Here is a 26,601-nt window from a genome sequence, read left to right on the forward strand (position 1 = left end):
AAGATTGGTATAATTCAAAAGCTTTGATAACACACTCTGTTTGTGGGGCTGTGGGAAAACACGCTCACATGCATCTCTAGTGAAAATATAAATTGGTGCAATTTTTGTGGAAGACAGTGAGAATATAAATTGGTGCAATTGCTAACATTACAAATGCATGTGCTCTTGATCTAGAAGTCCTATTTCTTCTTGGACATGTGGATAATGACCGATGATCAAAGTTATTAATGACAGCATTGTTTGTAATTCTGAAAGACTGGAAACAACCCAACTCTCCATCAGTGAGAGACTAGTTAAATTATGAGACATTCATACCAAACTATGAATTCTAATCCATGGAAATTGATGCAACTGTAAAAATAAATGAGGAGGCCATCTATGTCTTACTATCTAAACATTTCTAAGATGTCATTAAGTAAAAAAAAAGCAAGATGCAGAACTGTGTGTTGTTTGTTACCTTTTATATAAGAGGGAGTAAAATTAAGCGTAAATATTCATATTTACTTGCATTTGCATAGAGAAATGCAGGAAGGATACACAAAAAAATTATTAAGTGATTGATTATCTGGGGTGGGAGAGTGGAAGGGGATGGAAAATGGGTGGAAAATGGGTAGAAAGGGTGGGCAAGAGACTTTTTATTGAGACTTTTAATGTGTTTTTCTTGTTTGTTTTTTTGGTTTTGAACCATGTGTATTATGGACTTAAAAAATCAAGTTTAAAAATTGTCCCCTCAACTATCCCTTATCTTAACTTATTAACTTAACTATTAATTTATCACTTAATCTGTAGCCATTGTTCACTCCTCCAGCCATACCCCTGAGAAAGTTTCTACTTAAATAAATGTATGATTAGCAAATGATTAGCAAAAGGTACATTTGTGCGTGTAAATTATATCTTAATAAAGCTTATTTTAAAAATACGTTAGAGGTTAATCTAATCACAAAGGAGCTTTCTGCACCTTTCTACTCATGCTCAACAGACTAGATGAAGGCCATTGACCAAAGACGATTAGAGCATTCTGAGGGCAAAACCAGCCTAAAGGAAACTTTGTGTTTATGGAAACATGATTTTTTCAAAGTGGCCTTTTGCCCAGTAGATTGTAGTAAAAACAGTGACATCATTCAGCCTATGAACTAGATTATCTTTATCAAAAAGAACCCTTTACACTAAAAAGAACTTCAAAATTTTAATATCTTTTCACATCCTTTCTTTCATTGGCTCCACATCTGGGAAGTATTGTAGCCTTTTTATGTTTTTTAATCCCTCTCCCTTCCCCTCTTCGTGCCCTTCCCCTAACCACTAATTTAGATTTCTAACAATATATCTAGGTTTTGTCTGTTTTTTCTTTAACACCTTTATTGAGATATAACTCATATACAATACATTTCACCTATTGAAAATGTACAATTCAATGTTTTTTAGTATAATCACTGGGTTGTGCAACCTTTATCACAATCTAATTTTAGAACATTTTCACACTTACCCCAAAGAAACCTCATACCCGTTAGTAGTCACTCCCCACTCCCCCAACCTCCTCAGCGCTATGCAACCACTAAATCTACTTTCTGTCTCTAGAGATGTGCATCTTCTAGAAATTTCACATGAATAAAATTATAGAGTATGTAATCTTTTATGACTGGCTTCTTTCATTTAGCATGATGTTTTCTAAGTACCTCCATGTTTTAGCATGCTATTTTTACTGCTGAATAATATTCCATTATAAGAACACACCACGTTTTATTTATCCATTCATCAGTTGATGGACATTTGGGTTGTTTACCCTTTTTGGCCATTATGATTAATGTTGCTATGAACATTTGTGAACAGGTTTTTGTGTGGACACATGTTTTCAGTTATCTTGGGTATATACCTAGGAGTGGTATTGGTGGGTCATATGGTAACTCTAGGTTTAACTTTGTGAGGAATTACCAAACTGTTTTCCACAGTGGCTACTCCATTTTACATCCTCACTAGCAGTGTATGCATGTACCAATTTCTCTGTGTACTCACCAGCACTTGTTATTGTCTGTCTTTTTGGTGATAGCCATGTTAATAGGTGTGAAGTGGAATCTCATTGTGATTTTGAGTTGCTTTCCCCAATGGCTAATGTTTAATGTGCTTATTGGCCGTTTGTATATCTTCTTTGGCTCAATGTCTACTTGAATCCTTTGTGCAATTTTAAATTTGGTTGTCTTTTTATTGTTGAGTTGTAAGAGTTCTTTATATATTCTGGATACAAGTCCCTTATCAGATATATGATTTACAAATGTTTTCTCCCATTCTGTGGGTTGTCTATTCAGTCTTAATTGTATTGTTAGCAGCACAAAATTTTTAATTTGATGAAGTCTAATTTATCTATTTTTTCCTATTGTCACTTGTGATTTTGTTGTATTTGTCTTGCTCGTTTTTGAACTTTGAGTAGGTAGAATCATAGTAGTTTTTCATTTATTATGTTTAAATCTTTGATCAAGCTGGAGTTTCTCCTGGTATATGGATAAAGTGTGTATAATAAACTATACTGTATAAAAAGGGAGGGAGTGTGTAAAGGATAAATAAGAAAAAGAAAGTAGTTATATGGTGGGAACTGAATACATATATGTACATATACGCACATATTTATGTGTGTCTAAATATGTGTATATTTATTATATATAATACATGTATATATTTATATATGTTTATATATACTTAGACACACACGAATATATTTATACACACATATTTTCTTCTTGAAACATGTGAATGTATTTATTACCTGCTAAAAACAAACTAACAAACACAGGAAGAAAGAAAAGTGGGTGTTCTCAAGCCAGGAAAACCAGCCCAGGGTAGAAAGCATTCTCGTTGGTGGCTGTTTGTACAGCTATACTTTCTTTCACTTCTAGAAACTGGGCTGGGCTGGTGGGGGTTGGGCTCCACAGGCATAAGACTCAACAGGATGGTCCTGGGAGAAGCTCCAGAAGAGGCCACCCAACAGGTCAGGGAGGTCAGGCTGACCTGGGGGTTGGAACAACTCTAGCATGCTTGCAACCAAACCCTCCCTGAGGCCATACCCTGGAGGATATGGGCTCTAACTTTACATCAACTTCCTGAAGCCTCCCTGAGAGTGGATGGACCAGGCCTGGCCTTGGGAAGAGAAGGAGAGTGTTGGACTGTGATGACTTTAAGAGTTTGTCTTCCTTCTGGCAGGGGAAGAGAATAGGTTGCCAGGGGACATAATACCTTAAGAAGAACAAGAACAGATTTGAGGGCCTCTTCATGGTATTCCATTCCTGGAACAGGAAAGGGGAACTCCCCCTCCCCCACCACCAAAAAAAAACAGAGAGTGTGAGAACACAGGTGTGTTTGATGTCTGTAGAAAATGGGACTTATTCCTTGCTCGATTCTCAAGGAGCGTGCATAGTGTTTTCCTTGACAGTTTCCTGTTCCAATTTCACTTTCTATACAAAAGTGGTAAAATGAGCTTGCAAGGTAAATAATGACTCCTCTGGAGCAGCATCTCACACACTGATCCTACTGCTATCTGAGAAAAATTTCAGAGCACAAATCTGGACAGCAGGGGGGAGAGGATTTTCTAATATGTAAAAATGGCAAAAATAAAATGTTAATGTTAAAAATGTTTTATATGGTAAGTGCCATCTTCTTAGGAAGTAAGTTTCTTTAAGAGCTGGGTCTCATTTATAGCATCTAGAAATAATAACTCCAAAATAGTCAGCATTTACTGAGGACTCTCTGTGGCAGGCACTGTGCTGAGGTTTGTTTAATACTCATGTTGACGCAGTACTTAGCTGTAGTTAATCAGTAAATATTTGTCAACGAGCTTGAAAAAAACTATCAGACATTCAAGAAGAGAAAATTACAGACCAACATTCGTTATGAATATAGATGCAAAGATCCTTAAAACAAAAGTAGCAAATTGAATCCAACAATATATAAAAAAGACTAACATCATAACAAAGTGGGGTTTATCCCAGGAATGCAAAGATGGTTAACCTTTTGAAAACCATTCAAAGTAATTCACCATATTAACAGAATAAAGGAGAAAAATCATATGATCATCTCAATAGATGCAGAAAAAGTATTCAACAGGATTCAATATTTTATGATTAAAAAAAACTTAGGAAACTAGGAATATGGGGGAATTCTACCCTCTATTTGATAAAGGGCATCTACTGAAAAATCTACAGACAACATTGTATTCAATTGTGAAAGACTGAATGCTTTCCTCCTAAGATTGGGAAAAAGGCAGGGATGTTCATTTCACCATTTTTATTCAGTGCTGTACTAGAATACCTAGCCAGTGAAATAAGGCAAGAAAAAAAAAGGCACACAGTTTGGAAAAGAGGAAGTAAAACTGTCTCTATTAGCAGACGACATGATTGCTACATAGATCATTCTAAGAAACATACAAAACAACCACTAGAACTATAAGAGAATTTAGCAAGGTGATAGGATACTAAGTCAATGTACAAAATCAATTGTATTTCTCATTATAGCTGCAAAGAATTGGAAAATGAAATAATTCCATTTATAATAGCATAAAAACCATAAAATATTTAGAAATAAATTTAACAAAAGATGTAGAAGACCTCCATGCTGAAAACCACAAATTAAAAAAAGATTAAAATAAATGGGGTGGTGTGCCATGTTTGTGAATTGTGAGACTCGAGGTTGTTAAGATGTTCATTCTCTATAAGCTCTTTTACAGAAATTAACAGGCTGATTTTAAAAATAACCTTTTTATTTTGGGATAATTTTAGGTTTACAGAAAAGTTGTCAAAATAGTACAGAAAGTTTCTATATACCCTGCACCCAGTTTCCCATAATGTTAACATCTTACATTACTATGGTACATTTGTCAAAACTAAGAAATCAACCCTATACATTACTTTTACTTTATTTGGATTTCACTGGTATTTCTCTGATGTCTTTTTTCTGTTCTAGGATCCAATGCAGAATACCACATTGCATTTAGTTGTCATGTCTCCTCAGTCTACTTGGATCTGTGACAGTTTCTCAGTGTTTCCTTGTTTTTTGTTTATTTTGTTTTGTTTTTATGATCTTGACAGTTTTGAGGAGTAGTGGTCAAGTATTTCGTAGAATGACCCTCAGTTTGGGTTTGCCTAATGTTTTTCTCACGCTTAGACTGGGATTATGAGTTTTGAGGAAGAATGCCACAGTGGTAAAGTACCTCCCTCGTCACATACCAGGGATACATGCTATCAACATGATTTATCACTGGTGATGTTAACCTTGATCACTCAGTTCAACAAGCTGATTTTAAAATTTATGTGGAAATATAGAGGATCTAGAATAGCAAAACAATTTTGAAAAATAAGAGCAAAGCTGAAGGATTTACACTACCTGACTTCAAGTCTTACTATAAAGTTACAGTAATCAAGACAGTGTGGAATTGACAGAAGATAGACAAATAAATCACTGGAACAGAATAGAAAGTTCAGAAAAAGACGCACTTATCTGGTCAATCAATTTTCAACAAAGATGTGAAAACAGTTCAATGGGGAATTGTGTTTTCATCAAATGGCATTGGAACATCTGGGTGTCCAGTTGGAAAAAAAAAGAGATTGAGAAAGTTGCCTAAGTTTACCAAGTTTGTGAGTGGCAGGGAAAGGTATCCCAAGCTAGACTTTCTGGCTAACATGTACTATAAATTGTGAACATGAATTTATAGTCAACACATTTAGGCCACAATATTTTTCTGAATCAAATTCAGTTTGAAGGTATACTTTAAAAAATGCCAATGTCATGAAAGAAAAAGAAAAGCTGAAGAAATGTACCTGATTAAAGGAGACTAAGAAAACATAAATAAATGCAATACATGATCCTGGATTGGATCCTGGATCACACAGAAACGCCAAAATTCCACGAAGGACGTTAGTGCAATATTTGGAAAATAACATGGACAGCATGTTAGATAATAGTTTTGTATGAATGTTATATTCCCTGAATTTGAAAATCATAGTGGAGTTATGTAGGAGTATGTTCTTATTCTTAGAAGATACAGAATTATTTGGAGGTAAAGAGCCCTGGTGTCCAGAACTTATTCTGAAATGGTTTAACATTATTAACAATAAAAAATATATATGGGAGAAATCAAACGTGGAAAAATATTAACAATTGGTAGATCTAAGTTAAAAGTATATGGGAGTTCATTCTATTATTCTTTCAATTTACCTGTTTGAAATTCTAAAAAAGATATTTAAATATTAATTAAAAAATACTTTAATCTGATCCTAATTACACTTGCCATGATAGTGGCAAATTCAGTCTCAGCCATTTTGGGAGGTGTTCCTCTCCTCCTCCCCAGGGCTTTTACATAGTGCAAAACATTCAGGAAGGGCCCTCTAGACTTCAGTCCACATTGGTTACTTACCAAAAGACCTGTTGCAGAGCTGACAGCCTCTGCACGGGGGCTGAAGTTATGTCTGCTAGCGGGGAGCCCTGGCACTGAGGGTTCAATGTCCCTGCATGAACCAGGCAGCCCTTCCTCTCTGAGGTCCTGTCACCTGTCCAGGTCCTTTGAGGAAGCTTGTGGGACCCCAGCTACTGGAGGAATCCCAAACCACTTTCCTCTTCCCAGTCTGAGAGAGCCCGCTTTTGCTTTTGTGGTACTCCAAACATATTTCTCCCACTCCTCGCTTTGCTGAAAGGTTCTTTCATGCTATCCTCTTAGAGTCTTTAAAAACACTATTGGACTCAGTGTCCTAGAGGCAGAGGTAGAGAAGGAAATGCTGCATAATTTTACGAATTCACTGTATGAGAGATAAAGATATATCTAATATGCTTCAAAAAACGTTCACTGTTTCCCAAAGGTATGCACAGATCACCTGCATCAGAGTCATCCAAAATACTTGCTAAAAACGTTGATTCCTGGTTCTATATCCAGACCCATTGGACCTGAATCTCTGAAGGTGGGGCTGGGAATGTGCTTTTTTTTTTTTAGTGTCTTAAAACAGTGTTTTATTATTTCTCATGATTCTGTGGATTGACTAGGCAGTTCTGCTGATTGAGGCTGGACTCATGTGTTTGCATTCAGCTGACAAGTTGATTAAGGAGTGGGCTCAGTTGAGACAGCTTAAATGGCTGTGTTGAATCCCAGGCTTCACAGCACCATGATCTCGGGGTAGTGTTCTAAAATGGTGAAGGCCTCTTGAGGTCTAGACTTCATAACTTGCACAGCACCACTTCTGCCACAATCTATTGGTCAAAATAAGCAACAAGGCAAGCCAATATTCAAGGTAAGGAAGAGACTCTGTGTCTGGATGGGAGGGAATCTGCATTTTAATATAGCCTCCTCAGGTGACTCATGCATATCGTGTTAAGTGTGAATTCTTCATTGAACAAATATATATTGAGAGCTATGTCCCATTGCATTTGGTACAAATTGCATTTCTAGCACTTGAATAAATTATATATATATGTAAATATTTTTGTTTCTTTCAGAGGGTTTATTTCTTTTTTCTGTTACCTTTCTATTCCCAGAGCCTATCAGTAAATGTTCAGTAAATATCTCTGAAATGAATGCAGATATTTGAATCTAGAGTTTGTGGAATATCCTAAGAATCATATGGGATTGTTCTTATAGTTTCAGTCTAATTAGGGAGGTAAGATATGGAAAGTTAAAATTTATAGATACAGGGGATTTCCTGAAGTAATATGCTTAGGTACTATAAGGAGATAGAATCACTAGAGCTCAGAATGGTAGGCGAGTTTGTGAAAGAGAATTTGAGGAGGAGCTTGAAAGATGAGTAGGCATTGGAAGGAAGAGGGTATCTTAAGTGGGTGGACCCGGTATGACCACAGATGTGGGTTTATTACCAGCAGGTTTACGGGTCAGGGCTGGTGCACAAGTCTTATGAAAGGGAATGTTGGAAAATATTAGTGAAAGAAGTTGGGGATGGATTGTGCACAGTCTGGGAGAGTGGCATGATGAAAATGACATTATACCATGATCAATCTGTCAGTTGTAATGGCAGTTAAAAATGAGTAACTCAAAATACTGCACATTAACCAAATTTGGAATTCTAAATGCTGGGACCTCTAGTCGGGGACAGTTGAAGTGAATTCTATCTTAGAACATAAAAAAACGAAATAGTGTAGATGTGTCCTTATCACCAAAGAATTCCTTTAAAAATCAGATTCCCTGCCCCCAGCTTTATTGAGATATAATTGACATATAATAAAATCAGATTCTTGGTAGTGACAGAAATTTAGAATACTCCACACCTTACCCCCAATCGCTGTCCCAAGGCCTCGGGCCAGTGGCTCCGCCCTTTCTAACATGGGCTGTCATTTATGTATTGATTACTATGTGCCAAGCGCTCTGCGGATATATTTAATCGGCCAAACTTCTCTATAAGGTAGAGGTTATCCTGCCCGTTTTACTGGTGAGGAAACTGAGGCTCAGATGGACGGGATACGCCAGGTCACAGCCTGGAGGCTGCAAAAGCAAAGACGTAAACCTGGGGCTGGAATACAGGCCGCGCAAGAGCTGAGGGGACACGAGCTTCGTGTGACTCAGGAGGGATCCAAGGCGAAGGCAAGGTTAATGGAAAAATGGAGACTCGGCCCCCCCTTCCAGGACTCTGCAGGCGCGTACGACGAGTGAACGGGAAACCGCTCCTGCATGACACCTGTCAAAACGTGTCCATTAGGCGCCTTTCCAAAATCACGGTATCTGATTGGCGAGATTGCAAGGAATGGACGATCCTGATTGGTTAGTCGGACCTCGAACCAGGTCTACGCCCCGAGGATCGGGCGAGGAGTGGGCGGGGTTTAAAAGTGAATCCCTCGTCTCATTGGTGAAAAGAAAACGAACCAGGAACTATTCCGACGAGCGACTGGCTGTTGCCAGGAACCCGCCGACGGCCTTCTGGGCCATGGTTACGGAAGCCGGGGAGGGCTGAGTGCAAGGTCTACGTCTAGGAAGTTAGCGGCGGAAACTCGGACAGCAGTGGAGAACAGGTATCTTAGGCCCAATGGCGGCTGTGGAGGCAAGCGGCAGCGATGGGAAAGGGCAAGGAGTGGAGTCCTGCGTCACCTATTACCGATTGGAGGAGGTGGCGAAGCGCAACTCCTCGGAGGAGATATGGCTGGTGATCCACGGACGAGTCTACGATATCACTCGCTTCCTTAACGAGGTGGGGCCGGGGAGGTGGGCGGCCCCTGGGATCTTGGGGGTGGTGAGTGGTGGTGCGGCCCGGAAAGGCTGCTAGGGGTGTGTGTAGGAGGGATATGAGGCGTGGGTGAGGGCGATAAGGCGTACGGAAGGGACCGCGACCCTCCGAGAGGGAAACTGGGAGCAGCGCGCGTGTGGTGGGGGCTCGTATATGCAGGCGTTTCTAGCTAGCACCAGAATTTAGCGCTTTCATGTGTTATTTATCATGTATTGAGCATTTACTGTGTGCTAGGCTAAACTCTGAACTCTAAGCCATCATTATCCCCATTTTACAGAAAGAGAAACTGAGCCTCAGAGAGACTGAGGACTCTCAAGGTCAGACACTTAACAGCCTAGAGCCCTTGGAACCTAGGTCTGAAGTCCTCCAAACCTGTGGTCTTTCCACTATGCCTTCTGAAGTAATACCATTTTCAGTTTTTATTTTCTTGAGAAGCTGAGATTACCATGCCCCCCCCCATTCTGCTGCCTTTTTCCTTTTTTTTTTTTTTTTGAAGAAGGTCAGCCCTGAGCTAACATCCATGCCAATCCTCCTCTTTTTGCTGAGGAAGACCGGCCCTAAGCTAACATCTATTGCCAATCCTCCTCCTATTTTTTCCCTTTTTCTCCCCAAAGCCCCAGTAGATAGTTGTATGTCATAGTTGCACATCCTTCTAGTTGCTGTTTGTGGGATGCTGCCTCAGCATGGCTGGAGAAGCAGTGCGTCGGTCACACCCGGGATCCGAACCTCCAGCTGCCAGTAGCAGAGCGTGCGCTTAACTGCTAAGCCACGGGTGCGCCCCCAAATTTCTTCTTGATTGGTTCAGAGTAGATAGTTAACTTAGAAGGAACACTCAGTGCTTGTAGTGGACATTAATTCAATCTTGAGTAGTGGTTGCCCACCTGGTTCACCACATGCTGATGGAGCCAGAGACAGCTCATGCGTGTGTGCTCAGGCTGCCCTTGAACCTTGAGCTGCACATCTTTACCTGCAGTTAGCCATTCTTACTTACCTGTTCTGTAGTCTCTGTTCTTGTTTTCTGGTTCATTCCAAGCCTATTCATTCACTCACTCATTAAAATATTTATCAAGTGTCTGCTGTGTGCCAGATACTGCTCTAGGTGCTGAGGATACAGCAGTGGATAGTTAAACATTTCTGTCCTCATGGAGGTTACAATCTATGGGAAGCAGACAATAAGCAGAGTAAATAACTAAAATGTATGTTATACTAAGTAGTGGTAACTGCTAAGAAGAAAAATAAAGCAGAGAAGAGGACTGTGGATGTGTATGGGGTGAGGGGTTGAAATTTTACGTATGATGGCGAGAGATGGCTTTACTAAGAAGAGGACTAGAGTAAAGGCCAGAAGGAAGTTAAGGAAGAGCAATCCTGGCAGAGGGAACAAGTTCAAAGGCCTTGAGGTGGGAGTACCTCTGATGTGTTTGAGGAACAGTGAGGAGGCCATAGTGGCTGGATAGTAGTAGATGAGGTCAGCATGATCGGGGGAGGGCAGGTCAAGTACAGCTTTGCAGGTTTTAGGAAGGGTTTTGACTTTTGTTCTGAGATGAAAAACCACACTGGAGCAGGGAAGTGACATGATGTGACTTAATGGTTTAATAGTGTCATTCTGACTGCACTGTTGAGAAGCAACTGAAGGAGGGGAAGGGCAGAATTGAGGAGCTCAGTTAGGAGGCTGTTGTAGTAATTCAGGCAAGAGATGGTGGCTTGGACCGGGGTGGTGGTAGTGGGGATAGTGAGAAGGCTCAGATTTTGAATGTGTTGTGATGGTGCAGCAAATAGAATTTAATGATGCGTTGGATTTGAGGAGCGAGAGAAAAAGAGTCAGGAGGACACCAAGGTTTTTGGCCTGCAGGTCTGGAAGAATAGAGTTGCTAATTAGATGAGATGGGGAAGACTTACATTGGTTTTCATCATTCTCCTTGCAATCTGAAATCACTTTGGGGCTCCTCCTTAGAAAGTGGTTCCTAGGGCCTGGCCCAGTGGTGTAGTGGTTAAGTTCGCATGCTCCGCTTTGGCGACCCAGGGTTCGCAGGTTCCTGGGCACGGACCTACACACCGCTCATCAAGCAACGCTGTGTCGGCGTCCCACATACAAAATAGAGGAAGATTAGCACACGTGTTAGCCCAGGGACAGTCTTCCTCAAGCAAAAAGAGGAAGGTTACCAACAGATGTCAGCTCAGGGCCAATCTTCCTTACAAAAAAAGAAAAAGGAATTCCTAATCTGAATATTCTATATTTATAGGTTGCTTTTATTTTTTAATTAATGAATATGGTTAGAGTGTTATTCTGGAGTTTGAATGTGATAATTTAGAATTGGTAATATAATTTAATTATCTTTCCCCTAACAGGTTAATTTTGCATTTTTGAATCAGCGATATGTTTAATTTATTGAAATCATAAATGAAAAACCAAAACCTTGCAATAGTACACATCATTGTCTTTCCACTACTTACTAGTTTACAAAAATCATATAAAAATGGTTACAATATCTTATGCCATTGACTAGAAAATATCAAAGTGCATCTCTCTCAGCAAGAGTAAGTATGATTTTGTGAATTAATATTGGTTTTCATTTCCATTAATATTTGTTTATATTAATATTCTTATTACTGTGTATCACAAATGAGAAAAGTTTGGAAGCCCATTGTCTTATGTATAAATAACCATTTCTGAAAAGAGTAACTTAACACATTGTGATGTTTTAAGACTCTCTGTGTATTTTTTAGTGACTGTTGACATAAGTGGAAATATTACTTTAGGACCTGTCTCACAGATGGGATAGCATTTTATTCATTCAACAAGTATTCGTTAAGTGCTGACTGTATCAGGTGCTGTAGTGCTAGGCCCTGGTGGTGTATAAAAATAAACATGGTCCTGCCCTCTTGAAGCTACCCTTCTAGAAGAGACAAAACAAAAGAAAACCTGACAAATGTTAAATGATGGTGCTTTCTCTGAAGGAAACAAACAAGGAGTTGAGAAAGAAAAACGGGGGTGGGGGCAGATCTCCGTTAGTAAGAATGATCTGGGAAAGCTTCTGTGAGAAGATGATTTTTAATTGAGCTAATGAGAAGAAACTAGCTTTGGGAAGACTAGAGAAAGGAACGTTCCAAGAGCGTTTGCAGAGTGAGGCAAGAATTTTGCACATTAGTGGGACTGAAAGCAGCTGTAGCTGTAGTGTAGCGAATGAAGGACAAGAATGGCCAGAGGGCTTGGTGGGAGCCCAGACAGGCAAGGCTGGGTGGAGAGTATGACTCTAAGTGTAATGGAAAGCCACTGAAGTCTTTTAAGATGGGGGTGACATTGAAGCAATTTATTTTTCAAGTGGATTATTTTGCTGAGGAGTTGAGAATAGGTTGGAGAGAAAAGCAATACAGAAGGGAAGAAAGTAAAACTCTTTCAATCTCAGGAATCTGTTTGAATCCTTTTACATCTTCCCTGTATATACCAGTATATACAAATATGTACAGAAAGAGAATCATAGTATTCCTTAATTAAATTATAGTATCTATTAATTGATTTGTTTAATGGAAATAATAGTTTTATTGGATGCTTATTATTCTAAGTGCTTTACATGTGATTTCTCTTTTAACCCTCTCAACAACCCGTTTTAGAGATGAGAAGACTGAGGAGCAGAGAAGTAACTTTCACAAAGTCATGAAGTTATGTGGTACAACGTGGGGTTTGAACTCAGGCAATCTGACCCTATAGCCTATGCCCATTACGTTAGGATTTGCCTCAGTTTTTTTCATGGCTGCAGAGTATGGAATTAGATCTGTCTTACAGCCACCTTCTTTCGCATTTCAGATATAATATGAAAGGACTGGGAATGTGATGTAGGGAAGTTAGAACAGGTACCTTTTTTTCTGGAACCCAGGTAATTTTTTCATTTTTTGAATAGGTCATATGGGTATACTGTGAAAAGCCTTCTTCCCATCTGCCCAATTCTACCGCCTCCTAAAGTTAACTACTCTTGTTTGTGTATCCTTCCAGAGTTTTATTTTGCATATACAAGCAAACGTGAATATAGTCCCTCCCACTCTTTTTTACCTAAAAGGTAGCATACTGTACTCACTGATCTGTGCCTTGCTTTTTTCACTTAACTCTGTATCTCAGGAGTCTTTCCATATCCATACCTGGAACACTTCCTTCTTCTTCATGGAATTTGTTTTATGGATCATAATTTATTTAAACAGTCTCCTATTGGTAAACATTTGGATTGTTAGTAATTAGTTTCCTATCTAGGATTTTTTCCCCCCTAAGTCAACTCGATTGAGATCTAACGTACCTATAATAAAAATGTACAGATTTTATATGTAGAGTTCAGTGAGTTTTGACAAATGCCTCACCTGTGTAATCACCAGCACAATCAATATATAGAACATTTCTGCCACCTCTGTCCTCGGACAACCATTGATTTGATTTCTAACACAATAGAACAGTGTGCCCTCTTGTGTCTAGCATCTTTCGCTTAACATATCTGTGAGGTTCATTTATGTTTTTTTCTGTGTATCAGCAATTTGTTCCTACTTAGTGCCTTTTATTTCATTGTATGACTATACTAAAATTTATCTAGTCCTCTGTTGAGTAACATTTGGGTTGTTTCCATATTTTGGCTATTATGAATAAAGCTGCTTTGAACTTTCATGTACAAATCTTTGTGTGGACATATATTTTCATTCCTCTTGGACAAATACCCAGGAGTGACATTGCCGATCCACGTGTTTCTTTAACTTTTTAAGCAACTGTCAGACCTTTCCCCAAAGTGTCTACGTCATTTTACACTCCCATTAGCAATGCGTGAGTTTTCCAGTTTCTCCACATCCTTATTGACACATGATGTTTGTCAGTCATTTTACTTTCAGTATAATTATGTTTTTAACTTGTATTTCCCTAATGACTAATGATGTTGAGTATCTTCATTGGCTGATTGGCCATTTGTATGTCTTTTTCTAAAGGTGTCTGTTCAGTCTTGCCCATTTTTACTTGGGTTGTTTTCTTATTATTGACTTGAAAGCGTTCTTTATATATTCTGGATACAAGTCCTTTCAGATATATGTATTGTGAATATTTTCTCCCAGTCTGTATTTTTCCTTTTCCTTTTCTTAATAGTGTCTTTTGAAGAGATATTGGTGACTTATGAAATGTAATTCTAATGACTGGGTGCTGGCTTTGGGGTTCGAGTGTCTGGTTCAGTTTCCTACTTTACCACAATAATTGTGTAATCTTGGGAAAATAATGGGCAAATAAGCTCTGTAAAGGCCCTATCCCATCTGTAAAATGGAAATAATAGTATCTACTCCACATGGTTGTTGTGACAATTAATTTAGATAATGCATATACAGACTTATCATGGTACCTGGCATAAAGAGCTCAATAAGTGTTAGTGGTTATTTTTATTAATAATAAAAAATTAAATTGTTTCCTGCAGCATCTTTTGAGTGCTTACTAAGTGGCAGATGCTCTGAAGATTTAAAGGTGAATTGGATGCCTTGGATTTGCAGGAAGGATGAGATCTGTGCACAAGTAATTGTCGTGCAAGGTAGAGTGGTCTTCCCTTAAGAAACTGGGAATGCAGGCTTTATTTGATGCACCCCTAGGGTACCCCCTGCAAGCTTCAGAGTTGAACTAATAACAATTCTTACTGGATTTCTCTGAGGCTGGTCAAAAGAAAGTGCAATTTGATCATTATCTAGCTTGTGGAATTAACAAATCTGTAGCAAGAATGCTTTCTTTCCTTGAGCAGTCCCAAGTGGTTAGTTCTAGAGAAGGCTAGAAATAAGATGAGGCAAAATTTAACCTCCAGCAATGTCCAGGTGAGATGCCCTGATCAGCAAATCTACTTGCATTTATTTATTCGTTTTGCACATGGGCACGGATGCTGACATACGCGCCAGAGAGGGAAAGAGGAAGAGAAGGCAGGTGGGAGGGAAGGAGTGCAGAGTGAGCACTCCCTAGATGTCACTGTGTTCCAGGTGCCATGCTGTGTTCTGGAATACAGCCGTGAGTAAGACAACCATGGTCCCTTTTCTTATGGAGCTTCTAGTCTAGTGGGGGAAGAAAAATATTAAATAAATGATTGTAATTATGATAAATACCATGAAGGTGCCTAAGGAATTGTGAGACTCCATAGCAGTGGGGCCTAATCTGGTCGGGATAAGGGTGTCTGATCTTGTGAGGATAAGTTATGTTTGGATCTGCAGACCTGAAATTCAGACCCTGGGAAGTAGTGGCTGCCAAGGTTACACCCTTTCTGGCTGCTATCAAGTTAGCCTCTTTCTGGTGACACCCTTGCCTCGCTGGGCTCCTTCTAATCCAAATGCAAATGCACCGTTTCCTCCTGTTCACCACTCAGGTCTGTTATCTTTCTCTGCCCTGTCAGACTGTTTTTTAGGAAGTAGTTTTTATCCTTTCTGAAATTTTACCCTCCGTATCTTATTTTGATGAGATATTTCGCTAATCTCTTTGGCTAGAGGTCCCTTTTTTCATCATCCGGCCTAATTTTGCAGCTTCCACAATCTTAATGTTTCTAGATTTCATTTTCCAAGTCAGGTGGTCTTTAGCGTATCCCTACTGTTACATTTGTATTACATCAGTATGGAATTTCCACTCACAGAGAATTTGTGTAATTTTTTCCAACAAGATTTTTATTCTGTAGCTATTGGTCGTTCTTCACGTCCTCCTCCTTTCTACCCATCTGTCCCCTATCCTTTCCATAGAATTAGTAATATGGAAGTATTATTTTCTATTAGTAATTTGTCCGCTTTCTTTTCTATAGTAAAACATAAATTTTCTGTCCTCTTTTTGATAATACTTAGTAAAGTAAATGTCCTCAAGGAAAAGCCAAAAGGCTTCCCCTGTTCCCTACCACATATTCTTTGGACAGTTGAACTGACTAAAATCTTTCACAAGAGGACATTACAAAATTTCCTTTGTATCTGTAAGGTATTTCATTTGATTATTGCTGGACTGAGATAGAAATGAATCAAATGTAGTCATTGTTTCATTTCTTTTGAAAGTTTATGATCTTGATTGCAGTATAGTTTATTTGAAACATCTTGTTTGTATTATTGTGTAATTGCCTTATTTTGGGTTTACTTAATAAAAATAGGAAGAAATTTGTGATTGTCCAATGGATTTGAATAGCGTGGCAACCAATCTAGATTACTGAGGATAACCCCCAAAGTCTTTTGCTCTTGTTTTGTTTTGCTGTGATTCAGACAAAGGTAAATTTTTGGCTTCTATTAATTATAGGTATGTAAACCTAACTTTATTATTTTTTTTAATGTGGTGAAATATATATAACATAAAATTTGCCATTGTAACCATTTTTAACTGTACAATTCAGTGACATTAATTGCATTCACAATGTTGTGCAACAAATACTGCTATCTATTTCTAAAACTTTTTCATCACCCCAAACAGAAACTCTGTAACCATTAGGCAATAATTCACCACTCATCGTTCTTCCCAAGGCCCTGATAACCTCGAATCTACTTTGTGTCTCTATGAATTTGCCTATTCTAAGTACATCATATAAGTGGAATCATACAATATTTGTCCTTTTGTGTCTGGCTTCTTTCACTTAGCATAGTGTTTTGGATTTTTTTTAAATTTTTTTTTTATTGTGGTAAAATATACATAAAATTTACTATTTTTAAGTGTGCAGTTCAGTGGCATTAAGTACATTCACGTTATTTTGTGACCGTTACCACCATCCATCTCCAGAACTTTTTCGTCATCCCAAACTGAAACTCTGTACCCATTAAACAATAACTGCCCATTGACCCCTCCTCCCAGCCCCTGGTAATCACTGTTCTACTTTCTGTTTCTATGAATTTGACTATTCTAGGTACGACATATAAATAGAGTCATAATATTTGTCCTTATGTATCTGGCTTATTTCACTTAGTATAATGTCTTCAAGGTTCATCCATGTTGTAGCATGTATCGGAATTTCGTTCCTTTTAAGGGCTGAATAATATTCCCTTATATATATACACTACATTTTGTTTATTCATTCATCCATTCATCAATGCACCCTGGGGTTGTTAACACCTTTTGGCTACTGTGAACAGTACTGCAGTGAACATTGGCATACAGGTATCTGAGTCCCTTTTTTCAGGTCGTTTGGGTATATACTTAGGAGTAGAATTGCTGGGTCATATGTAATTCTACGTTCAGCTTTTTGAGGAACCTCTAAACTATTTTCCATAGCAGCTGCACTATTTTACATTCTCACCAGCAATGAATGAGGGTTCCAATTTCTTCAAGTTGTCTCCAACACTTGTTATTTTTCTTTTTTTTGATTATAGCCATCCTAGCAGGTGTAAAGTGGTATCTCATTGTGGTTAGATTTGCATTTCCCTAATGACTAATGATGTTGAGCATCTTTTCATGTGCTTATTGGTCCTCTGTGTATCTTCTTTGGAGAAATGTCTATTCAAGCTCTTTACCCATTTTTAAATTGGATTGTTTGTCTTTTTGTTGTTACGTTGGATTTCATATATTCTGGATATTAATACTTTATTTGATATATGATTTGCAAATATTTTCTCCTATTCTGTAGCTTGTCTTTTCACTTTCTTGATAATGTCCTTTGATGTACAAAAGTTTTTAATTTTTATGGAGTTAAGTCCCTCCTTATCAGTAATTACTTTAAATGTAAATGGATTAAACTCTTTGATCAAAAGACAGAAATGGGCAGAATGGATAAAAAGACATGATCTAACTATGTGCTGTCTACAAGAGACTTGCTTTCGATCCAAAGACACTACTAGGTTGACAGTGAAAGGATGGAAAAAGCTATTTCATGCAAATAGTAACCAAAAGAGAGCAGAGGTGGCCATACTAATAGCAGATGAAAGAGACTATAAATCAAAAAAAGTTTTTTAGTTGGCTGAGATTTCAGATTTGCAAGATGAAAAGAGTTCTGGAGATGGATGGTACTGGTAGTTGTACCATTTTACATTCCCACCAAGAGTGCACAAGGGTTCCAGTGTCTACACATCGTCAACACTTTTTTTTTGATAATAGACATCCTAATGGGTGTGAGATGGTATTTCATTGTGGTTTTGATTTGCATTTCCTCAGTGACTACGGATGTTGAGCATCCTTTCATATGCTTGTTGGCCATTTGTGTATCATCTTCAGAGAAATGTCTATTTAAGTCCTTTGCCCATTTTATAATCAGGTTATTTGATGGTTTTGTTGTTGAATTTTAGGAGTTCTTTACATATTCTACCTATTAACCTCTTATGATTTACATATCTTTTCTCTCTTTCCATAAGTTGTCTTTTCATTCTCTTGAAGGTATCCTTTGATGCATAAAAGTTTTTAGGTTTGATATAGTCTCATTCGTCAATTTTTGCTTTTGTTGCCTGTGCTTTTGGTGTCATATCCAAGAAAGCATTACCAAATCCAATGTCATAAAGCTTTTCCCCTCTATTTTTTTGTAGGATTTTATAGTTTTGGGTCTTACCTTTAGATCTTTAATCCATTTTGCGTTAATTTTTGTTTAAGGTGTAAGACAAGGGTCGATCTTCATTATTTTGCATGTAGATATTCGGTTTTCCTGGCACCGTTTGTTGAAGAGATTGCCTTTCCCTATTGAGTGGTCCTGGCACCCTTGAAGATCATTTGACTGTATACTTGAGGGTAGTTGTGTATGTGATATTTTGGAACTTATTTTCCCACTGATTATATATTCCTGAGATTCAGCCATATGGTGTCACACTAGTAAGTGAATACATTTGGATAACTACCATCTAAGACATTATTGCACCCTAGAACCTCTTCTTGTACCCCCTCCCAATCATTGCTTCCTTCTTTATCCCCAGTGGTGCCCACTCTGTTGACTTTAATACTGTAGATTTGTTTTGCCTGTTTTTGAACTTTTTACAAATAAAAATGTCACAGTATATATTGTTTTGTGTCTGGCATCTTTTGTTCAATACGTGTGTTATATTCTTTCGTGTTGTGCGTATTGCAGTGGTTCGTTCTTTTTCATTGCTGATTAGGATTCCATTGTGTGATTATACTTCAATTTATTCATATTCTACTTATGGATGTTGGGTTGTTTCAAATTTAGGGTCATAATGAACAATGCTGCTATGACCATTTGAATGTGTGTATGTGTGTATAAGTTCATATATCTATACACATTTCTCTTGGGTATATACTTAGGGAATTTGATTTGATTTTTTAAATTTTTTTAATTGAGGTCGTAATAGTTTATAACACTGTGAAATTTCAGTTGCACATTACTATTTGTCAGTCACCATATAAATGTGCCCCTTCACCCCTTGTGCTCACCCCCAATCCCCTTCCCCTCTGGTAACCACTAAACTGTTCTCTTTGTCCGTGTGTTAGTTTTGATTTGATTTTGTTAATTTAAATTTTTATTGAGATAATTATAGATTATATGCAATTGTAAAACATAATAGAGAGAACTCTTGTACCTTTTTGTCCTTTTCCTCCAAAGGTAACATTTTGCAAAACTGTAGTGCAGTATCACAACTAGGATGTTGACATTGGTACAATCCACAAATGTTATTCTGACTTCCTCAGTTTTACTTCCATAAAACTGATTTGTCTTCTAAAGAGAAAAGAGGACGGTTTAATTTGTAGAGTTAAGAGCTATTCATTCTTGATTACAATACTCAACATGCAAATTACACTTACCTCTTGCTACAGAAATGGCACCCTGCCACTTCCCTGGGACATTTAATCCAGACAGAATTATTCCTGGGCAACCTTTATCTATGTCTCTGCCAGCAAGTGTTCTCTGTCCCTTCTTAGAGCAATATGTAAACTCTCTTATTCAGAATAACTGGGTCTTCAAGTTCAACTGAGTGGCCATATACAGTTACAGAATCATTGATTTTTTTCCAGTGGATTTGATATGATCTGGACTCCAGATCAGGAATATCCCGTTATTTAAATTATCTGTGATTATCCTGAAGGCTCTTGAGAATCCAGCAGTGTCTCAGGGTCACCAGTTTTCCCTGGGCAGTATTCAGAGATATAGGAGTTTTGCTAAGTCTGTCCTGGCCCTGAATATTCACTCTGGAAAAGAGTTTATTTGAACAAAGTTTTGGTACCTTTGCTCTTTATATCATTCTGTAGGCTCAAGATGAACGATACAAAGAGATTTGTTTTTCTCATACATAGTTTCTAAGTTTTCAGTAATGAAAATTATTATTTTGTAAAGGAAGTTATAAAAATACTTGCACATAAATTAAATGTAAAAATACAGAGTATTTGGATTCCAAGGAAACAGGAGTTTACTGTGGTTTAGAAGTCAGGCTGATTGTACATGATAATTAGTTATAATTGGCATTGTTTCTTCCAAAGATTAAATTTTTGCTAAGTTTTTGTATATTATCACTAGCTTGAGTTTTCTCCTTTCTCTGCATTTCATTTCTATGGTCACCAGAAGGAAATTTTAAAACATTTTTAAAATAACTCTTTCTCTGTAAGTCACCCAGCACATAGTCCTCTAGTTTCAAACATAAAGGAGAACCTGGCTCAAACAAGAATGATCCTTTCTGCACACCCACCAGCTCATGCCTTCTCCTTTTTATTCTGAGAGGCTCCAGCTCAAAAGAAAGTTACAAGGTGAAGGGCTACTTTGAGTTCCCGACAGAGCTAATCCCTGCTTGGTCTTCAAAAAATAGAGGTCTGTAATTCCTTTTTAAACATGCCTTCGAAGTGGAGGTCTTGGGCTGTGAGCTCCACTTTGACGTCATCTAGTGCCCACTGGTGATCTGTTAGCTCCAAAACTTTCCACATTGTCTTGAAAGCTTTGTTGGTGTCTGCAGGCATGGCCATGGCTGCTCCAGTCATGGGCACCTGCATCATTCCTGATTGGTCAATGGCATTATCTTGGCCCAGAATCAGAGAGTAAATGCTCTGAAGCCCAAATACATAGCAGAAGTACCAGGATGTAGAACTCACCAGCATGCAGCTAATGTGAGTAGTTCGATTCCTTGCTGTATCATAGGCTTAAAACAAGGTCAGTGGAAATAGGACTTTGGTTGTGACAAAGCCCAAGAATGTCATGTTGATCCATCCACCAATAAGAACCACAGAGAGAAAGTTTGTTATACTCCCATGTATCATGTCTGTGAGCATAGTGGGATCAGTCATAGGAGAAGTTGGTACCATTTTTGCTTTATTTTTTTTTGAAAAATCCATCCTCTGGGTTGTTGAAGTAGTATTTTCATGTCAAGAAGGACTATTTGGAATATAATTTGCATTTTCCCTGAGGACTGTACTTCAGATTAGGACTTAACTGTCAGATACTTGCTCCTGGGTAAGCTTCTTGTCACTCTGCAGCAGGATGGACACGCAGTGGTAGATCATGCTCAAAGAAGGTGATGACAAAGATGGGCAGGACCACCCAGAGGCTCATGTTGGAGTCAAGCAGCAGCTCCCAACATCTTTACTGAGAGCTAGGCTAGCCAAGGTTGCAGGATTTCCCCTCTGTGGGGCAGTGGGGCTTGTTTTCAGATTCTTCTCAGGTCATTCTGCCCCTCAGCCTGGGCACTGTCTTGGCTCAGGACTGGCCTGGGCTCTGCTGCGGCCTCAGGCCTAGTGCACTGCCTCCAGCTGGGCTGCCATTTGATTTTAAATAGTATCTGAGGGACCAGGCCCCATGGTGTAGTGGTTAAGTCCGGCGTGCTCTGCTTCGGTGGCCTGGGTTTTCGGATTTGGATCCTGGGCATGGACCTACACCACTCGTCAGGCCATGCTATGGCGGCGACCCACCTACAAACTAGAGGAAGATTGGCACACATGTTAGCTCAGGGCTAATCTTCCTCAAGCAAAAAAAAAAAGAATCTGAAGTATAGAGAGTTCTAAAACAGAAACCAAGGGTTCCCTGAAATCTTTTTGCTTGTTCTAAACCATCTGTATTAAGACCACATTTGGAATAAGAGTTACTAAACCTAGGATTTTTTTTTTATGAGGAAGACCAGCCCTGATCTAACATCCGATGCTAATCCTCCTCTTTTTGCTGAGGAAGATTGGCCCTGAGCTAACATCCGTGCCCATCTTCCTCTACTTTATATGGGACGTCGCCACAGCATGGCTTGACAAGCCGTGAGTCGGCGCGCACCCGGGATCCGAACCTGCCAACCCTGGGCTGCCAAAGCAGAGCGTGTGCTCTTAACTGCTTGATCCACCGGGTTGGCCCCTAAACCTAGGATTTTTTTTACCCCTCTCACCCTCCTTGCCTCCATGAAAAAAAACCAGACTATAAAACAGTATATACTGTATGAAATCACTTTTATAAAAACACAGAAACTTTTATTTGTCACTGCCTAATACATAAAAATGGCCAGCCCTACTGGTCTAGTGGTTAAGATTTGGCGCTATCACCATCACTGCCCAGGTTTGTTTCCCAGTCGTGGAACCACACCACCCGTCTGTCAGTTGTCCTACTGTGGTGACTGCGTGTTGCTGTGATGCTGAAAGCTATGCCACTGGTATTTCAAATACCAGCAGGGTCACCCATAGTGGACAGGTTTCAGTGGAGCTTCCAGACTAGACAGACAAGGAAGGAGGACCTGGCCACCCACTTCTGAAAAAATTGGCCATGAAAACCCTATGAATAACAGCGGAGCATTGTCCGATATAGCGCAGGAAGGTGAGAGGATGGCGCAAAAAGACTGGGCAGGGTTCCGCTCTGCTATACACAGAGTCGCTAGGAGTCAGAATGGACTTTAGGGCACTAACAACAAAAGTACATCAAATAGTAAATACTCAATAAAAATTGTAGCATAATGATTAAAATGATTGAATGAATGTACAGGAAAAACAATGGAGTTTGATGCACCAAAATGTTAATTAACTGTACTTCTTTCTGTTATAGACCTATAGTTAATTCTTTTTTTTTTTTTTGTGAGGAAGATCAGCCCTGAGGTAACATCCACGCTAGTCCTCCTCTTTTTGCTGAGGAAGACTGGCTCTAGGCTAACATCTGTGCCTATTTTTCTCCACTTTATATGGGACGCCGCCACAGCATGGCCTGGCAAGAGGTGCATTGGTGCGCGCCTGGGATCCGAACCCGGGCCGCCAGCAGCGGAGCGTGAGCACTTAACTGCTAAGCCACGGGGCCGGCCCCCATATAGTTGATTCTTTATTCTTATTTTTTCCAAATTTTCCACACAGTGAAAAAATATATATATTTATGCATTTTAAAATGTTGCGTTTTCTCTTATTTATTTTTAAGTGGTGAGAGATTGATGAGAATGAAAATACTTCGTAGTTGTAGAAAGAGCTGTGTAGAAAGTTATACATTCAATCATTCCCTGAAATATCTCAAGCTGCTGATACATTCTGTTATCCTTTTACTCTGAAAGGCAACATAATAGTTGCGATGTGTCATAAAGAATAAATATCTTCAATGGTTTGGATACGTAGAGCAAATTGGGACACAATTCCCAAGCTAACGGCTTACCACACCTGAGAGGATTCCGATGTACTAACAGCTGAGTGGGGCTATCTTACTCTTGCTTTAAAACAGCACACACGCTTAAATACTGGGATGGGAGACCCACTCATTGGGTGGAGACCTTTTAGGAGACAAAATTAGAAGTTATCCTTATCCTCAGGGAGCTTGAAGGCAAGTAACTTTGGGAGGTTACATTTAGAGTTTTTGTGCTTCAATTGACTTCATCTTGAAAATAGGGATGAAAATATTCCTGCTTAAAAGCATTACTTGATATTTCAAAAATATAAATTTAGATATGTCGAATAGTGTAAATTCTAAATTTGCTAGTAATAAGTAAATGTTTATTTAATGTTTACTTTAAATCAGGGACTAAATGTAATTTTTAAAAAATTATTTTCTGAGTAGGTGATACTTTCCTTGGTAAAACAATTTCAAGAGGGTATACAGTGAAAAGTCTTCCTTCTACCCTGTCTCCCTGTCCCCAGGTTCTTTTCAGTGTTTCCAGAAAGATTTTTTGCATATGCACGCATATATGTATCTGCTTTTTAAAATCATAGACGATAGCATATTATACAAACTATACTGTTCTCTTCTTGAGTACAAAGTATTTCATATCCTTATCTCATTTAATACAGTAGTTAAGGTCGGTACTCACATTATATCCATTTTACAAATAAGGAAACAAAGACATCTCAATTTTTTTTTCTTTTGGTGAGGAAGATTGGCCCTAAGCTAACATCTGTTGTCAATCTTCCTTTTTTGCTGAGGAGAATTAGCCCTGAGCTAACATCTGTGCCCATCCTCCTCCATTTTGTGTATGGGATGCTGCCACAGCATGGCTTAATGAGTGGTGCATAGGTCCACGCTCGGGATCTGAACCAGCGAACCCTGGGCCACTGAAGTGGAGCGCGTTAACTTAACCACTACGCCACTGGGCCAGCCCCAAGACATCTCAATTTTTTAATAACTTGTCCAGGGTTATATAGCATGTAAGTTATAGATAGAATTAACTTCCCAGGTATAGAGGCAGTTATTTTGGTACTACTTATTTATTTATTTAACTTTTTATTTTGAAACCGTTTCAGACTTACAGAAAAGTTGCAAGAATAGAATAAAGAATTCCGTATGCCCTTTGCCCAGAGTATCCATTTGGGTTTCTGCAGCTGTCTCAATAATGTTTGCAAAAGGAATCAAGTCAGGAGCACACATTGTTCCTAGTTGTCATGTTTTTCCAGCCTCCTTCAGTCTGGAGCCATTCTTCAGTCTTTCCTTGGCTTTCATGACTGCTATTTTTGGAGATCACAGGCCAGTCATTTTGTAGAATATCTCTCAATTTACAATTGTCCTAGGTTTCCTCACAATTATATGATGCATTTTTGGTCAAAATATCACAGAAGTTATGTTGTGTTCTTCCCATTGCATGCTATCAGGTGGCGTACAATGTCGGTTCATCCTACTAAAGGGAGAAAAGAGAAAGGGGGAGGGGAGAGGGGAAAGTAACATATTAGTTTGCTTTTCAGAGAGCCCTCTGTTCAGTCAATATCTTTTCCTTGTAGCATCCTGGTGGAGAAGAGGTTCTGCTAGAACAAGCTGGTGCAGATGCAAGTGAAAGCTTTGAAGATGTAGGCCACTCCTCTGACGCCAGAGAAATGCTGAAGCAGTACTATATCGGTGATGTGCATCCGGTAAGAACTAACTGAGCCAGGAGTGCTTGTGGAGAGGAAGCTACTGAGCGGCCACAGAACGTGATGAGAGAATGAGTTATTAAAATGGGAATTCGTTCACCCTAGCTATCAGGCTGAATTTTCTCCAGAGTCATCTAGCCTTACTGTGCTAAGATATAGCTTCTATGTCTCTGAAAAGCTAAGGGAACTGATTTCAGATTTTTTTTTACTTGCTTGGTTTTTGTAATGCAGTTAATAATTGCATTGAGTTAATGCATCTCTACCTGAAATAGTGGTTTGGTTGTTCTTGGAAATTCTTTGCTAAAAGGTGGTCAGTGTGGACTTTTTAAACCATACCGTTCTAACAGGGGACCCTGGTGATATGTTCACTACTACCAGAGTGTTGTCTCATGTTCCGAGGTTAGAAACAAGCACATGGTGAGAGTTCATTTGTATATGTCTTAAAATATTATTTATTTTCCTCTTTTAACAGAGTGACCTTAAACCTGAGGGTGGTAGCAAGGTAAGAAGTCATCTGTTTCTCTTGTGTGTTTCAAGTATTTATATTTCTATTTACTTAAATAGAATTGCTTTTTAAACAAATTATCTTAACAAGAGAAGTGTTTACTTTTCCCCCAAGCAAAAATCCTATTTTTCAGGAATTTGGACTCAGTCTCATCTCAGGAAAAAAGAATAGCTGAGTCTTGAACAGTAGGAAACATTTTGTTCATGTTTCTATTTGCTTTAAAAAAAATTGAAACTCTAAAGCCATGCCCTGTATAGTTTTGAAAGAAATTAGTTTATGGGTTCAATTGTAGAAAAGTATTCCTTATTTTTACATTAAATAGTACAGGTGATAATAATTGCTTCTGTGTTGGAAAAAGAATTGGAAAGTTGATTTTCTCTTAAAAGTGTTAGAAGGAGCTGTAGACTGAAGTAATTGACTGGAACAGGCCTTTCTGTCCCTGCTTCCCAAATTTAATCCTTTTATGGTGTAGGCTTAAATGAGCCTATACCCTTCCCGTTTACTCAGTGATACAGCAAAAACAAAAAATTAAATATTTGAAAACCTTAATGTACACTGCATAATGTACAGGAAGAAAATATGAAAGCCTTTTTGCTTCCCCCAAGCTGGGTGGTTCATCTCCCGTATTCCCTCCCAGTTTTCCTTGACTTCTATCCTTCAGATAGCTATTACACTACCCTCTGATTTAAAGGGACAGCAGTTTAGTCACTGCCTAGAACATCATGGAGGCGATGCTTCCTCCCCTTTCCCTCCTTCTAGCT

General features: G+C 38.7%; 1 protein-coding gene and 1 pseudogene across 3 annotated transcripts in view; one reads left to right on the forward strand and one right to left on the reverse strand.

Annotated features, from left to right (window-relative positions):
* Positions 1-8,890: 8,890 nt before the first annotated feature.
* Positions 8,891-26,601, forward strand: part of LOC131396154 (cytochrome b5 type B) — a 32,125-nt gene continuing 14,414 nt past the window's right edge. For 2 of the 3 annotated variants that reach the window (XM_058528159.1, XM_058528160.1), the window contains exons 1-3: positions 8,891-9,161; positions 25,207-25,335; positions 25,808-25,837. In XM_058528159.1, coding sequence (XP_058384142.1) covers positions 9,000-9,161; positions 25,207-25,335; positions 25,808-25,837 — 321 coding nt within the window. In that variant the 5' untranslated portion in view covers positions 8,891-8,999. The remainder of the gene's footprint in view (positions 9,162-25,206; positions 25,336-25,807; positions 25,838-26,601) is intronic. The other variant, XM_058528158.1, reaches the window with a different exon arrangement.
* Positions 20,860-23,534, reverse strand: LOC131396347 (ER membrane protein complex subunit 3-like; annotated as a pseudogene).

Source organism: Diceros bicornis, chromosome 32 (assembly GCF_020826845.1).
Source record: "Diceros bicornis minor isolate mBicDic1 chromosome 32, mDicBic1.mat.cur, whole genome shotgun sequence".
Lineage (NCBI taxonomy): Eukaryota > Metazoa > Chordata > Mammalia > Perissodactyla > Rhinocerotidae > Diceros > Diceros bicornis.